This window comes from Scyliorhinus canicula, chromosome 9 (genome assembly GCF_902713615.1).
Source record: "Scyliorhinus canicula chromosome 9, sScyCan1.1, whole genome shotgun sequence".
Classification (NCBI taxonomy): Eukaryota; Metazoa; Chordata; class Chondrichthyes; order Carcharhiniformes; family Scyliorhinidae; genus Scyliorhinus; species Scyliorhinus canicula.
The window spans coordinates 128287648-128302768 of NC_052154.1; the positions used below are offsets into that span (position 1 = coordinate 128287648).

Here is a 15121-nt window from a genome sequence, read left to right on the forward strand (position 1 = left end):
AATAGGCGAATGGAGAAGGCTTGGGCTGAGGTTGCAACGGGAGAAAGCATGGCGGAGGATCGAATTTCTGGCTTGACGACTCAGCGGTCGATGGAGCAGTTGATGCAGTTTATACAGGAGGGCTTCACCAAGCAGAAACAGGAAAGCTTGGACCTGATTAAGGAGTCGATTTTGAGACTGGAACTCAGACTGGATGCTCAAGATCGGGCGATCCAGAAAGTGGAGAAGGCACTGACTGAGCAGGAGGAGCACCAAGCTGCAGTGGAGTTGGAGGTGGGAATGTTGAGAGACCAACAGAAAAGGCTCCTGGAGAAGGTGGAGGACTGAGAGAACAAGTCCTACTGGCAGAACCTGAGAATCGTGGGTCTCCCGGAGGGATCCGAAGGAACGGACACAGGGGCATACATAGCGGGTATGTTTGAGAAAGAACTGGGGGAGGGGACGTTCACCCGACCCTTGGAGGTGGACAGGGCGCACAGAGTGCTAGCAAGGAAGCTGCATGTGGGTGACCCCCCAAGAGAAATGTTGGGGAGATTCCACAGCTACCTGGACAAGGAGTGCATTCCACGGTGGGCGAGGCAGACATGGAGCTGTAAATGGGAAAACAGCATCCTGCGTATATATCAGGTTCTGAGAGAGGACCTGGGCAGGAGAAGATCAGGGTTCAACAAGCTAAAATCGACCCTTTTTAAGAAGAAAGTAAAATTCGGACTTCTGTACCCGGCCCATCTTTGGGTTGCGCACGAAGGGCAACATTTCTACTTCGAGTCGCCCAAGGAAGCGATGGACATCACAAGAAAGAAAGGGCTGGTAGCGGACTGAGGTGTTTGGACTGAACATTGCTGCAGTGCTCATGTGTTTTTTTTTCTTTTTCCTCTTCAATTTTTTTTTTAATAAAAGGGAAAGTTTTTGTCTTTGAATGTTACTTATAATGCCTTTTGTATTGAGTTGGGGTCTGTTGACGAGCTGCTGAAGTTAACATTTGCATTTGCACTAAAGGGGGATGGAGGTGTGAATGTTAGATGTTTGATCTTTTTGATTTTCTTTGCGTGTTCCTTTTGGGCAATTGGGTTGGGATTGGTTACATTTGCATATGTGTGTCCGAGCGGGGGGGGAGGAAACAAGTGTGGGAAAATGTCAGGCGCCATGGGTGGGGGCCACCAAGCTAGCAGGGCGGGCTAGCTCACGGAAGCGCAATGTGGGGTGAGCAGATGGTATGATTGTTGGAGGGGGCTGTGTGTATAGTTCTGTTACTGGGGGGGGATGGGGTGAAATGTTCTGCTGACGGGGGAGGTACTTTTGCTGTGGGACAATAGGGAGGCTGCGGACGTGGGGGATTGGTACACAATGGTCAGTTGAAAGCTGGAGGGGATGCTGGTGGTACTCGTGAATGTGTTCGCACCGAATTGGGATGGTGTGGAGTTTATAAGGATGATGTTGGGGATGACCCCGGACCTGGATTTGCATAAACTGGTTATGGGGGAGGAACTTCAACACAGTCATTAACCCTGGGTAGACCGATCCAGCTCAAGGACAGGCAGGTGCCAGCAGTGGCAAAGGAGATAAAGGGGTTTATGGAGCAGATGGGGGGGTGGACCCATGGAGATTTGGGCGGCCGAGAATGAAGACGTTTTCCTTCTACTCGCACATGCATAAAGTGTACTCCTGGATTGACTTTTTAATCCTGAACAGGGCTTTACTGATGGGGGTGGTGGGCACTGAGTACTCAGCGATCACAATCTCGGACCATGCCCGGCACTGGGTTGACCTACAGAAGAGCAAGAAATGTGGCCAGCGCCTGTACTGGAGGCTGGACGTGGGACTTCTAGCAGATGAGGAAGTGTGTGGGTGGCTGATGAAATGTATCCAGGACTATCTGGAAGTCAACGACACGGAGGAACGTTTGGTTGCGGTGGTCTGGGAGACGCTGAAGGCGGTGGTTAGAGCGGAGCTGATATAGATACGGGTCCACAGGGAGAAGGCAGATAGAGCACAGACGGACCGACTGATAAAGGAAATACTATAGGGCGACAGGAGGTATGTGGAGACCCCAGAGTTAGGGCTTCTAAGGGAACGACAGAGGTTACAGGCGGAGTTTGGCTTGTTAACTACAAGGAAGGTGGTAGAGCAGCTGAGGAAAGCGAGGGGGGCGATCTATGAATATGGAGCGAAGGCCAGTAGAAAGCTTGCGCAGCAGCTTAGAAAGTGGGAGGTGGCCAGGGAGTTTGGGAAAGTAAGGGACAGAGATGGGAACCTGGTCGGAGATTCAGGTGGGGTCAATAAGGCGTTCGAGGAATTCTACAGCAGACTGTATGAGTCGGAACCCCCAACTGGGCCGGAGGGGATGAGGCAATCTTTAGGGGGGTCTGAAGTTCCCGAAGGTGGATGAAGACTTGGTAGAAGGGCTGGGGGCTCTGATTGGGTTGGAAGAGGTAGCAGAAGGCCCTGCAGTCGGGTAAAGCCCTGGGACCGGATGGGTACCCCGTGGAGTTTTACAAAAAGTTCTTTGGGATGCTGAGACCACTGCTGATGAGGACATTTAATGAAGCAAGGGAGAGAGGGGGGCTGCCCCCGACAATGTCACAGGTCACTATCTCATTGATCCTGAAGCGGGATCAGGACCCGGAGTTAGTGCGGGTCCTACAGACCGATCTTCCTACTAAATGTAGACGCCAAATCTTTGGCTAAGATCTTGTCCTCAAGGATTGAGGACTGCGTGATTGGGGAGGACCAGGCGGGATTTGTTAAAGGGAGGTAGTTGGCGGCCAACGTAAGAAGGCTGTTGAATGTTATCATGATGCCCCCAGAGGGTAGGGGCGTAGAGGCAGTGGTCATCTGACCGGGTGGAATGGGATTATCTGTGGGAGGTATTGGGGTGGTTTGGATTTGGGCGGGGCTTCATCGACTGGGTTAGGCTGCTTTATCAGGCGCTCGTGGCAAGTGTTCGGATGAACAAGTTGACATCGGGCGAGGCAGGGATGCACTGGGATGAGGCAGGGATGCCCCCTCTCCCCACTAATGTTCGCACTGGCCATAGAGCCGCTGGCAATTGCGTAGAGATCCTCATAGGGCTGGAAGGGAGGGGGGTGGAACACAGAGTCTTGCTATATGTGGATGATCTGCTCTTATATGTGTCGGATCCATTGGAAGGGATGGAAGAAATTATGGGGATTTTGGCCTGTTTTCGGGTTATAAATTGAACATGGGGAAAAGCGAGATGTTCGCGATCCAGGCAAGGGGGCAGGAGAGGCGATTGGGGGAGCTGCCGTTTAGAGTGGTAGGGGGAAACATTTGGTACCTAGGCATCCAGGTGGCGCGGGAATGGGAACGGCTGCACAAACTTAATCTGGCCCGACTAGTAGACCAAATGAAAGAGGATTTTCGGAGGTGGGACGCGCTCCCGTTGTCACTAGCTGGGAGGGTACAGACAGTGAAAATGACGGTTCTCCCGAGATTCCTGTTTGTGTTGCAGTGTCTCCCCATCTTCATTCCTCGGTCCTTTATTAAACGGGTCAATAAGGTGATCTCGGAGTTTGTGTGGGCGGGTAAGACCCCGCGAGTTAAAAAGGGGATTTGGAGCGCAGCCGGGGGGAGGGCGGGCTGGCACTCCCGAACTTTAGTAACTTACTGGGTGGCGAATATAGCCACGATTAGGAAGTGGATGCTGGGGGGGGGGGGGTTTGGGGGGTTTTCTGCGTGGGAGCCTCTGCCGTTCCCGCCGGCATGCTACTCCACCAGCCCCGTGGTGGTCACGGCCCCGAGAGTCTGGGGCAATGGAGGAGATATGTGGGAGCAGAGGGAGCATCGGTCTGGTCCCCAATTTACAATATTCACCAGTTTGCCCCGGGGAGGTTAGATGGAGGGTTCCGGAGGTGGCAGAGAGCAGGGATCGAGAGGATGGGCGATCTGTTTATAGAGGGGAGCTTTCCCAGCTGGAGGGAACTGGAGGTGAAATTTGAACTGACGGGAGGGAATGAATTTAGGTACCTGCAGGCGTGAGACTTCCTACCCAGGCAGGTCTCAACCTTCCCGCTCCTACAACCAAGTGGGATACAGGACAGGGTAGTTTCCAGAGTGTGGGTGGGAGAAGGGAGGGTTTCGGACATTTATAAGGAGCTTATGGGGAAACACAGAACGAAGAGCTGAAACACAAATGGAAAGAGGAGGAAGGTGGAGATGTAGAGGATGGTCTCTGGGCAGATGCGTTGAGTAGAGTCAACGCGTCCACAACATGTGCCAGGCTCACCTTGACACAGTTTAAGGTTGTTCACCGGGCTCACATGACAGTGGCCCGGATGAGCAGGTTCTTTGGGGTGGAAGACAGGGGCGCAAGGTGTGCGAACCATGTCCATATGTTCTGGACATGCCCGAAGCTTAGTGGATTCTGGCAGGGGTTTGCGGACGTCATGTCCAAAGTATTGAAAACAAGGGTGGCACCGAGTCCAGAGGTGGCGATTTTCGGAGTGTCGGAAGACCCAGGAATCCAGGAGGAGAAAGAGGCAGACGTTCTGGCCTTTGCTTCCCTGGTAACCCGGAGACGGATACTATTAGGTTGGAGGGACTCAAAGCCCCGAAGTCGGAGACCTTGCAAACTGACATGGCTAGCTTTCTCTGTTTGGAGAAAATCAAGTTCGCCTTGAGAGGGTCAATGTTAGGGTTCACCCGGAGGTGGCAGCCGTTCGTCGACTTCTTTAGGGAGAATTAACCATTAGCATAAGGGGAGAGGGCGTGGGGGATAGTTTAGTGTAGAATAGGAGGCTAGAAAAGGTGGGACCTGTGAGAGAGGAAGACGGCTATTCCACTTTGTTTGTATTTATATGTACACTGTTTCTTTTGTTACCGTTATAAAACCAGAAATACCTCAATAAAATGTTGATTAAAAAAAATAAACACAAGAGGTGGGAATCTCCGGTCATCCTGCCCTGTTTTCCTGAGCAGTGCAGCCCCGCCGGCAGCGGGATTCTCCCTTCCCGCAGCCGGCCAATGGGGTTTACCATTGTGGCCACCCCACGCCATCGGGAAATCCATGGGCTTGGGTGCGCTGCAGGCGGAACAGAGGAGCCGAACGAGAATTCCGCTGAAGTTGTCTGGATTCTGAGGCATGTTGACTTTATTCTGGGCCTGCATCTAGACATGTCCAAGTAGTTCTGCCTTTGCCACCTCAACCTCATAACACAAAGCAGCCATGAAGTTTAACATCTGGCGGTCGGTAGCACAGTGATTAGCACTATTGCTTCACAGCTCCAGGGTCCTGGGTTCAATTCCCGGCTTGGGTCACTGTCTATGCGTTCTCTCTGTTTCTGCGTGGGTCTCCTCTGGGTGCTCCGTTTCCTCCCACAGTCCAAAGATGTGTAGGTTAGGTGGATTGGTTATGCTAAATTCCCCTTCATGTCAAAAAAATAAACATTAGATGGGGTTACTGGGTTACGGGGATAGGGTGGAGTGTGGGCTTAAATAGGGTGCTCTTTCCAAGGGCTGGTGCAAGCTCTATGGGCTGAATGGCCTCCTTCAGCACTGTAGATTCTATGATTCTGTGATCTGTTGCATTAATTAGGAACACCCAAAGGAATACCCATCCTCTTTTCCTTGTTAGATGTAATGTCAAAACTAGATATAAACAAGAATAATGAAGGAAAGTGAATACATGTCAAACATAGGAACAAGGAGAAGCAATATAAATTACATGGTACAATTTTAGGATGGTGCAGGAACAGAGGCACATGAGATTCATAAACACAAATCTTTGAAGTGTTATGATCCAGTTGGTGTTACTACTGGACGGAAAGATTCTAAAAGTAATATTTAATTTTTTTAGGGATGCGGAAGAACAGAGTCACAGGACCACTAATTAGTTTTTAACAACAAGGAAAAAAACATTGGGTGCGATGCTCCCAAAAAGGAACAAAGTCCCATAGCGAGCACGTTTACCCTCTGTTTCCCGGCGCTGGTACTGCCGGAAAACACATGGCTATTCAACGCGACTCGCATTGTATAAGGGGAACGCCCGGTCGAGGCTGCACATAGCCCTGTTTTGTACAGTGGGGAGCTCCACTTGTCGGAACACCCTATTGTAACAAGATTGCGATCACCGAGGCCCCCAAAACAGTCCCTGACCTTCCCCCAACCCAAATACACTATGGGAGGGACCCCGGCACCCCCACTTGGCACCGCCAATCTGGCAGTAGCGTGGCCAGGGTACCTAGGTTGCACCAACAGTGCCACCTCCGATCCCCTGAGAGACCCCCACAAGTGTCATTCCACCTGGTCCCGTTTGTGGGGACCAGTGCTGAATGGCACTCGCCCAAGGTGTTTGAGGCGAAGGGGATGAATCCTAAAGCCTCAAGGGCTTCCGGAATCTGCACATTGAGGCTAGCTGTCTCGCTCTCATATGCAGATTTGCCAAAAAGTGAATTTTGGGAGGGATCTTGCGAGGCGTTGCAAGTTGGGTAGACCCCGGGTACGGGGACTGCCGGCTTTCATCAATCACATTGCATCATGGTGAGCTGCTTTTCCAGTGTAGCGTGGCCATTGGATCGTGCCCGCCTATTAAAAATGAAAAGTTTGATTATAACACGATACTGCTTTACTCTCCACTTAGGTTCACAAATTTATAGTTTTCAGATAACACACCACTCTGAAACCAAGTGGCTGATGCCATTCAAACGATCTTCTGTGGAGTTCTCTCACAATCCCCCCAAATGATTGTCACACGAGAGTTTCCCAAACTCCACTCCCAAAAAAGACACACTTTAAAAACTTACTTCAAATTATGCTCTCCATCAGCTGTTTGTATTTAACATCCACCTCAGGTTTTCCAACTATCCTTTTAACGCTCCGCTTCACTTTTAACAAGAAATTCAGCAAAGGTTTTCCACCTCCTTTATCTTTAATTGCAACATACATCCAGAATTATACACAAACTCAGGTACTAAGTACGCAACAGAACGCAACTGTTGCTTGAACCGCTGGAAATAAGAACACCAAACCTTAGGTTTGCTTCAGATATGTGGCTTGTCTCTAGCCAACCTCACCAGCTTTTCTCTTTCTAGTATCCTGTATCCTGTTCTAAAGGCGGTTCTTCTTTGTTCATTTAACGTCAGACACCTTGGAAACTTCTTTTCATTTCTCAAGTTTCCTTAACTAGCTGTCCTTTAAATTTCCTACACTTGTTTTCTTCACCATGACTCTATGGTATGGCTTTTCTTCTAGCAACGCTGAGAGAGATGTTTCCTCTCCAGCCTTCTAAAACCAACTGCTATGAATCCAATTAAAACTAAATAATTCAAAAAGCATTCCTACCCTAAAGGTGCCCGTGGTTACTAAGCAACGGTTTTATATTTCTCCCAGCTTGTTTACTTTTCACTCCGTAACCCTCTTTAAACAGTTGGGCTGACCAACCCCCCATACATGCAAACACACCTTTCTCTCGCATGAAGATTTACCTTCCTTGCACAGAATCACTAAATTAAACCCACTTAAACCTATATCTTATTTCTAATATTTAACAATTTAAATATAAATCCCGAAAAATGACCTGTTTTCCTGACAGAAGGTGGGAAAACATGTTGATGAACTGTTTAAAAAAGGTATGGGGATTCTTGCCTTTTTAATTTTTTAAAAAGTATTTTTATTCAACTTTTTAACATTTAAAACATATTACATTGCAAACTAAAACTAACACAAAGCCCCCAATGCATCCCCCTCAACACTCTAACCAATCTTCCTACCATGCGCTCTTTCCTCCATCATAGCAATTGACGGTAACCAGCTCTTTGAAATGTAGTATAAACAAACCCCATCGTTTATGGTACCCCTCATTCGCCCCCTTCAGGACAAATTTCACTTTTTCCAATTACAAGAGCTCCATTAAATTCCCCAGCCACACCGAGGCACAGCGTGGAGAAGCAGGACCTGCCTGCGAGCGATCAACGAGGCAAAGGCTAAAACATCTGCCCCTACTCCTCTCTGCATCTCTGGCAAGTTCGACACCCTGAATGTGGCCCCGAGGCAACAGGGCTCTAAATTCACTTGCACGATCGCTGACGTGGTGCTGAAGAATGACCTCCAAAATTTCTTCAACTTGGGGCAGGACCAGAACTATGCAGGACCCCTCCCACACCGCCTACAAATATCCTCTACTCCCTCAAACAACCGGCTCATCTTTGTTTTCGTCCGGTGCGCGCTGTGTGCCACATTTAGCGCACGAGGTTGAGGCATTCACCCTCCACAGCACATCACACCACAGCCCCTCCTCCAGCGCCATCCTCAACTCCTCCCCCCACTTCGTCTTAACCCCCTCCAGAGGCGCCTTATTCTCCAAAACCCTCCCATAGATCGCTGAGATGACACCCCCTCCAACTCCATCACCGCCAACACCCTCCCCAGCAATGAGGGGGCGGTGCCACCAAAAAAGTCGGAAAACCCTTTTTCATGAAATCCCGCACCTGTGTGTACCTGTAAACCTCCCCTTGCGTGATCCCAAACTCCTCCCCCAAACCTGCATATCGCCCTTCTAAAAATAAGTCATTCATCTCCAACACCCCTCGCTCCTCCCATCCCCATAACCTGGCATCTATCCTCCCTGGTTCAAATCCATGGTCCCTCAAATTGGCATCAACTTCAACCCCTACCCGACAGTGCTGCCAAAATTGGCTCCATATTTTCAACGTGGCCACCACCACCGGATTCCCCGAGTACTTCCCTGGGGCAAATGGAAGTGGCGCTGTTGCCAGCGCCCGCAATGCTGACCCCTTGCAAAAGCCTGCCTCCACCTCACCTACAAAGCCTCCATCTCCGTTCTCCAGCTCCAAACCTTGGGCGAAGTTCTCCCCTACCCGGCGGGGCGTGGGGTCCCAGTATAGCGGAGTGGCGCCAACCACTCCGGCGTCGGGCCTCCCCACAAGTGCGGAATTCTCCGCACCTTTAGGGGCTAGGCCCGCGCCGGAGTGGCTCCCGCTCCGCCGACTGCCTTTGGTGCCACGCCGCCCGGCGTGCCGGGCACTGGCAGAAAGGCCTTTGCCGGTCGGCGTGAGTCTGCGCATGCGCCGGAGCAACAGCGGCCGCTGACGTCACTACCGGCGCATGCGCAGTGGAGGGGGTCTCTTCCGCCTCCGCCATGGTGGAGGCCGTGGCGGCAGTGGAAGAAATAGAGTGCCCCTGTGCCATTTCCGGTGCGCCCTGATCGCGGGCCAGGCCACCGTGGGGGCACCCCCCGGGGTCCGATTGCCCTGCGTCCCCCCCCCCCAAGACCCCGGGGACCCGCTCCCGCCACCTGCTCCCGCCGGCACAGAGGTGGTTTAAATCATGTAGGCGGGAGAGGCCTGACAGCGGCGGGACTTCGGCCCATCGCGGGCCAGAGAATCGTCGCGAGGGGTCCACCAACCGGTGGGGGGCCAGCCGACCGGCGGGGCACGATTCCCGCTCCCGCCGATTCCAGGGTGGCGGAGAATTCCGGCCACGGCGGGGGCGGGAATTACGCCGGCCCCGGACGATTCGCCGACCCTGCGGGAGGTCGGAGAATTCCGCCCCATGTGTTTGCTGCCCAATAACAGTACACATGTGACAATAAACAAATCCAATCCAATTCAACCGTGGGAATTTTGGAAGATTACAAAAAAGTGCATCCACTATCTCTATCACTATCTAGCTCCCCCTGTTGCTATCTTTATTTACAAACCACAAGCAGCGTGTATGTTTCTTGTATTCTTGTATTGACCAAATGACCACACAACCAGTATGTTAGTTCAAAAGACAGTTTGTTATTAAACACAAGACTTATCTCTCTGTGCAATGATACACACGGCTATGCATTAAACTACACCTATCAACTAAGATGACCTTTACTTAACTTCTGGATGACCGGCTCTGTGCAGGTAGATAAGGCCTTTATCTGAGTCCCCACATGTGTCGGCTGAAAATCGTCAGGTTTGTCTTGGCTGCGGCTCCTCTCTTTCAGGTAGCAATCACGGGTCTTGAACTTGGCTGGTCGTTAGGCGGCGATTGGTGTGGGCACAGGCTGGTCCCAAAAGAGATCGATCCCTAGTGTGCAGAGCCTCTTATCCTTCTCCTCTTTCGCGCCCTTCTCGGCAGGGTTAACTCAGGATCCAATGGATCAATAGGGTCTCGATCACCCTAATCGATACTGGCCAATTAGGGGCGGGTACCTCGATAGCTGGGCGGGCCTGGTCACCGTTGTCCCAAGTACGTAGGCCTTTCCAAATAACGGGAGGTGGAGCCGGAGAGTCTGCTACTGTTGCTATTCCTTGATTTTGAGTCTATTGTCCTGGGGAAATCGGTGATTGACCTTTAACAGGTGCAAGTTTCAGTTTGGTCTGGTTTTCCTTTGCCCAATACACAGGGGCTGTGTACTGTCTGCGTCCCGACTTGACCACAATTCCATTATCCTTTGTGGGTGGCCATTTTAGATGGTCACACCCCTGAAGCATCTTTGAGTCCGGATCTCAATTTAAGATGATTGGCAAAATAAGTTTGCTTTGTGCAACAAATGGTTAGGATCTGCAATGAACTGCCTGAGATTTAATTGAAGCTTTCAAAAGGAAATTGGATAAAGTGAAAAACATGCAGGACAGTGGGAAAAAAGCAGAGAAATTAGACTGGCTGAGTAGCTCTTACAGAGAGCTGGCACAGAACTGGCCTCCTGTACTGTAACCATTCTATGATGCCTCACCACTTACTTTCGCATCTAGTTTTGTACCACTAGCAACAACTAAATGCAAATCAAAGTAATTCTTATTATTAATATTATTATTCCTATAGATTGAAAATAACTGAGACCTCAGTTACTAATTCTTGCAATACACCACGAGGAGATCATGAGCACGGGCCAAACCTTGCATGTTTCTGGACCTAATTTCCATACACATTTAGCTCTATACCTACACGACCACAAACAGCTGCATATTGTGCCTTCAAAACTGGATGTGGTTGCATTTGGGCACACAATATCATGGGACTGGCGTTTTGACTCTTGTGAACCTGAATGTGGGGTATTCCCCAACATGAGTGACGTCAGCAAGGCTGAGGTATCTTACATCTGTGATTCTCTTGTGAACTAAACCTGTATATTTGCTGCTTATTTAATGTAGAACTGCTGCTGTGGGGATCATAAAGTCGATGGATTAAAAGACCAATGTTGGCTTTGTAAGGTAACATGTTTTAACTTGTACTAAACGTATATGTAATTGTACAACTTCCAGCAGATTAGTTATTGCATCAACTGTTCCAAAAAGGGGTGTATTAATGAAACTTAAGCAGTCAGTCTGTTACAAGACAACAAATAAAATTAGTATTTTCCTTTCAAATTTTGATGTTTTGTCAAAGAACCTTCTTGGGTTTCAATAACATGTTAGTCCTGATCGTATTATACTCCTTTACTCAAGATTCATTGTTGTGTTGTTAACCCACTCCCAATGGCGTCCCTTTACTCTGTCTTACATTCAGTACACAGATCCTTCTTGAAACTTTGCTCCTCATCAATGGATCCCCAAGAAAGAAGATATTCTTTTAACTACTGTTGTCCTTGCATTGAACTTCCCATAGCTTTGGAAACTGCTGCTAATTCTCAAGTTATTCATGATCTTGAAGCTCTACTGGGTAGAATTTCTTCAGGTCAATGCTGATAATCACTAACATCCCACTTACTCATCTCCTTTACCACTGTCCACTCGAAGTTCCAAATTCTCCGCCACTGGACTTTCACTGGTTGCTCGACAGTGCCTTTACTTCCCTATTCAAAGATTTTATCACCCCTTACTCCCCTCAACCCCTGGCCCTCATTCCCTGCTTTCCTCATGCTTCAATTCTTACCTCTGCACCCTCAGCTTGACTGTTTATTATGAAACCTGTCTCGACCAATTTAATTAGTATCCTTTCCCCCTTTCCTCAGACAAATGCTAATATTGTAGGGCAATTGTGTATCAGAAGGACAACCCTAACTGGTTCTCAGTAGAAAACCATCTTCTATCTTCATCTGTTCCCTTTGTCTTCACTTCCAAAATACATCTGTATAGCTCGTGAACTTACATTAACTCAAAGCCTTGGATTATCGACTTGCTGCTTGAGCCTACATCCCTGTTCATACCGGCATCAACTCAGTTAGTCCAACTTCTATATCTTGGTATAAAAACAGAAGGGGCTGGAAATCTGTGGCGAGGGAAACAGAGTTAGTTTCAAAGTCCAATAGGACTCTTCTTCGGAGTTCAAACTCTTGTTTATTAATCCTACACTCCATCCCATCTCTCTAAAGCCCCCCACTCCTACTTGACTCAACTCTTCTGAACTGACCCCCTTTTCATGTTTCCTTCCTATGTTTTATTATATTCAGTGTCTCAACTTTTCACTGTCTTAAGCCTACACTCTAAGATTCTCCCCGGAATACTTCCACCTTGTTACCTTTTGCCCTACTTTCAATATCCTTAGATACATAAAGGGTAAAAGGGTGACTAGGGAGAGGGTAGGGCCTCTGAAGGATAAACAAGGTCATCTATGTGCAGATCCACAAGGGATGGGAGAGGTCCTGAATGAATATTTCTCACCAGTATTTACTGTTGAGAAAGACACGAATGTTAGGAAAATAGAGGGAAGAAAAAGTGATGGTTTGAGGAGTGTATATATTACAGAGAAGGAGGCGCTGGAGGTATTAAAGTGCATCAAGATAGATAAATCCCCGGGACCTGATGAAATGTACCCCAGGACGTTGTGGGAGGCTAGGGAGGAAATTGTCAGCTCCCTAGCTGAGATATTTTGAGATAGCGACAGCTACAGGAGAGGTGCCTGAATATTGGAGGGTAGTAAATGTTGTGCCCTTGTTTAAGAAGGGCTGTAGGGATAAGCCTGAGAACTACAGACATGTTATCCTTATTTCTGTAGTCGATAAATTATTAGATGGTATTCTGAGGGACAGGATCTACAGGCATTTAGACAGGCAAGGGCTAATTTGGGAAAGTCAACATGGCTTTGTAAGGGGAAGGCCATGTCTCATGAATTTGATTGAGTTTTTTGAAGGGGTAACCAAGAAGGTAGATGAGGGCAATGCAGTCGACATTGTCCAAATGGACATAGCATGGTCTTTGACAATGTACCGCATGGTAGTGTCATGCAGTGTCCCTTTAAGAAATGTGTTTGTCTTATCACATGGCTTCAGTGATTCATTGTGTGGGTGGAGCTGGGCCGTGACGCTGGGAGTTGGTTTTACTTTCACTTTGGTTGGAGCTTGTTTTGGTGGCTCTGAGTTTTTTTGCTTTCGTTTTCACATTTGGGCTGTTGTACTCAGAAAAATAAGTGTCTCTACCTTCAGTTTAAAATATGTTTTCAGATTACTTGATAACTTAAAAGTGATAATTGTTTTCTGGAAGGAATTCAAACCTGCTGTTTTGGAAAGGAAACAGGTGTATACATACCAAGTCTTAAAGATAGTCAGAGTGCCTTTTGTTGGGGCACAACTTTGAAAAGGGGTTTCTGGTCTATGGGATCGTGTTATTAAATTGGAACAGTTAAAGGGGGAAAATTATTAAGGGTTATACATAGATTACAGTAGCTGTGTGGGGTATTTATGTTTGTAGTTGATAAAATGCTTACTGTGAGTGTTCATAAAAATGTTAACTAAATTCAGAGAATAATGCTTGTTTTTGATTAAAAGTGCTTAAGGACTCTGTTGAATAACACCTGAAAGGTAGGCCCTTTTGCTCATCGTAACCAAAATCAATAAACAGTTATAGGTCAGGTGAACTCCATGATATACTTTGGAGTTTTCTAAATCCTGGTCCATAACAGTAGGTTGTTGCAAACTGTTAAATCTCACGGAATCCAGGGTGAGGTAGCCAATTGAATACAAAATTGGCTTGACGACCGAAGCCAAAGGGTGGTCGTGCAGGGTTTTTTTTTATCAAACTGGAGGCCTGTGACCAGCGGTGTGCTTCAGGGATCGGTGCTGGGTCCACTGTTATTTATTTTATATATATTAATGATTTGGATGAGAATGTAGGAGGCATGGTTAGTACATTTGGAGATGACACCAAAATTGGTGGCATTGTGGATAGTGAAGAAGGTTATATAAGATTGCAACAGGACCTTGACCAATTGGGCCAGTGGGCCGATGAATGGCAGATGGAGTTTAATTTAAATAAATGCGAGATCATGCACTTTGGTAGATCAAATTGACATACTCAGTTAATGATAGTGAGTTGGGGAGAGTTACAGAACAAAGAGATCTAGGGGTACAGGTCATAGCTCCTTGATGGTGGAGTCACAGGTGGACAGGGTGACGAAGAAAGCATTCAGCATGCTAGGTTTTATTGTCAGAATATTGTAGCACGGTAGCATGGTGGTAAGCATAAATGCTTCACAGCTCCAGGGTCCCAGGTTCGATTCCCGGCTGGGTCACTGTCTGTGTGGAGTCTGCACGTCCTCCCCGTGTGTGCGTGGGTTTCCTCCGGGTGCTCCGGTTTCCTCCCACAGTCCAAAGATGTGCGGGTTAGGTGGATTGGCCATGCTAAATTGCCCGTAGTGTCCTAATAGTAAGGTTAAGGGGGTGAGTTGTTGGGTTACGGGTAAAGGGTGGATACGTGGATTTGAGTAGGGTGATCATTGCTCGGCACAACATTGAGGGCCGAAGGGCCTGTTCTGTGCTGTACTGTTCTATGTTCTAATATTGAATACAGGAGTTGGGGCTTCTTGTTGAAGTTGTACAAGACATTAGTAAGACCACACACGGAGTACTGAGTTCAGTTCTAGTCACCCTATTATAGGAAGGATATTGTTAAACCAGAAGAGATTTATGAGGATGCTACCAGGGCTTGATGGTCTGAGTTATAAGGAGAGGCTCAATAGGCTGGGACTTTTTTTCCTAGAGCGTAGAAGGCTGATTTTATAGAGGTCTATAAAATAATGAGGAACATACATAAGGTAGATAGTCAACATCTTTTCCCAAAGGTAGAGGAGTCTAGAACCAGAGGGCATAGGTTTAAGGTGAGAGGGGAGAGATACAAAAGAGAACAGAGGGGAAATCTTTTCACACAGAGGGTGGTGAGCATCTGGAACAAGCTGCCAGAGGCAGTGGTAGAGGTGGGTACAATTTTTTCCTTTAAAAAACAAGTTAGACAGT

The 15121-nt window shown here is 48.2% G+C and overlaps 1 protein-coding gene across 1 annotated transcript in view; it reads left to right on the plus strand.

Annotated features, from left to right (window-relative positions):
- Nucleotides 1–15121, plus strand: part of LOC119971674 (anoctamin-9-like) — a 239037-nt gene that overhangs the window by 88138 nt on the left and 135778 nt on the right. Inside the window, exon 7 of the mRNA XM_038807553.1 lies at nt 11106–11165. Within this exon, the coding sequence (XP_038663481.1) occupies nt 11106–11165 (60 nt within the window). The remainder of the gene's footprint in view (nt 1–11105; nt 11166–15121) is intronic.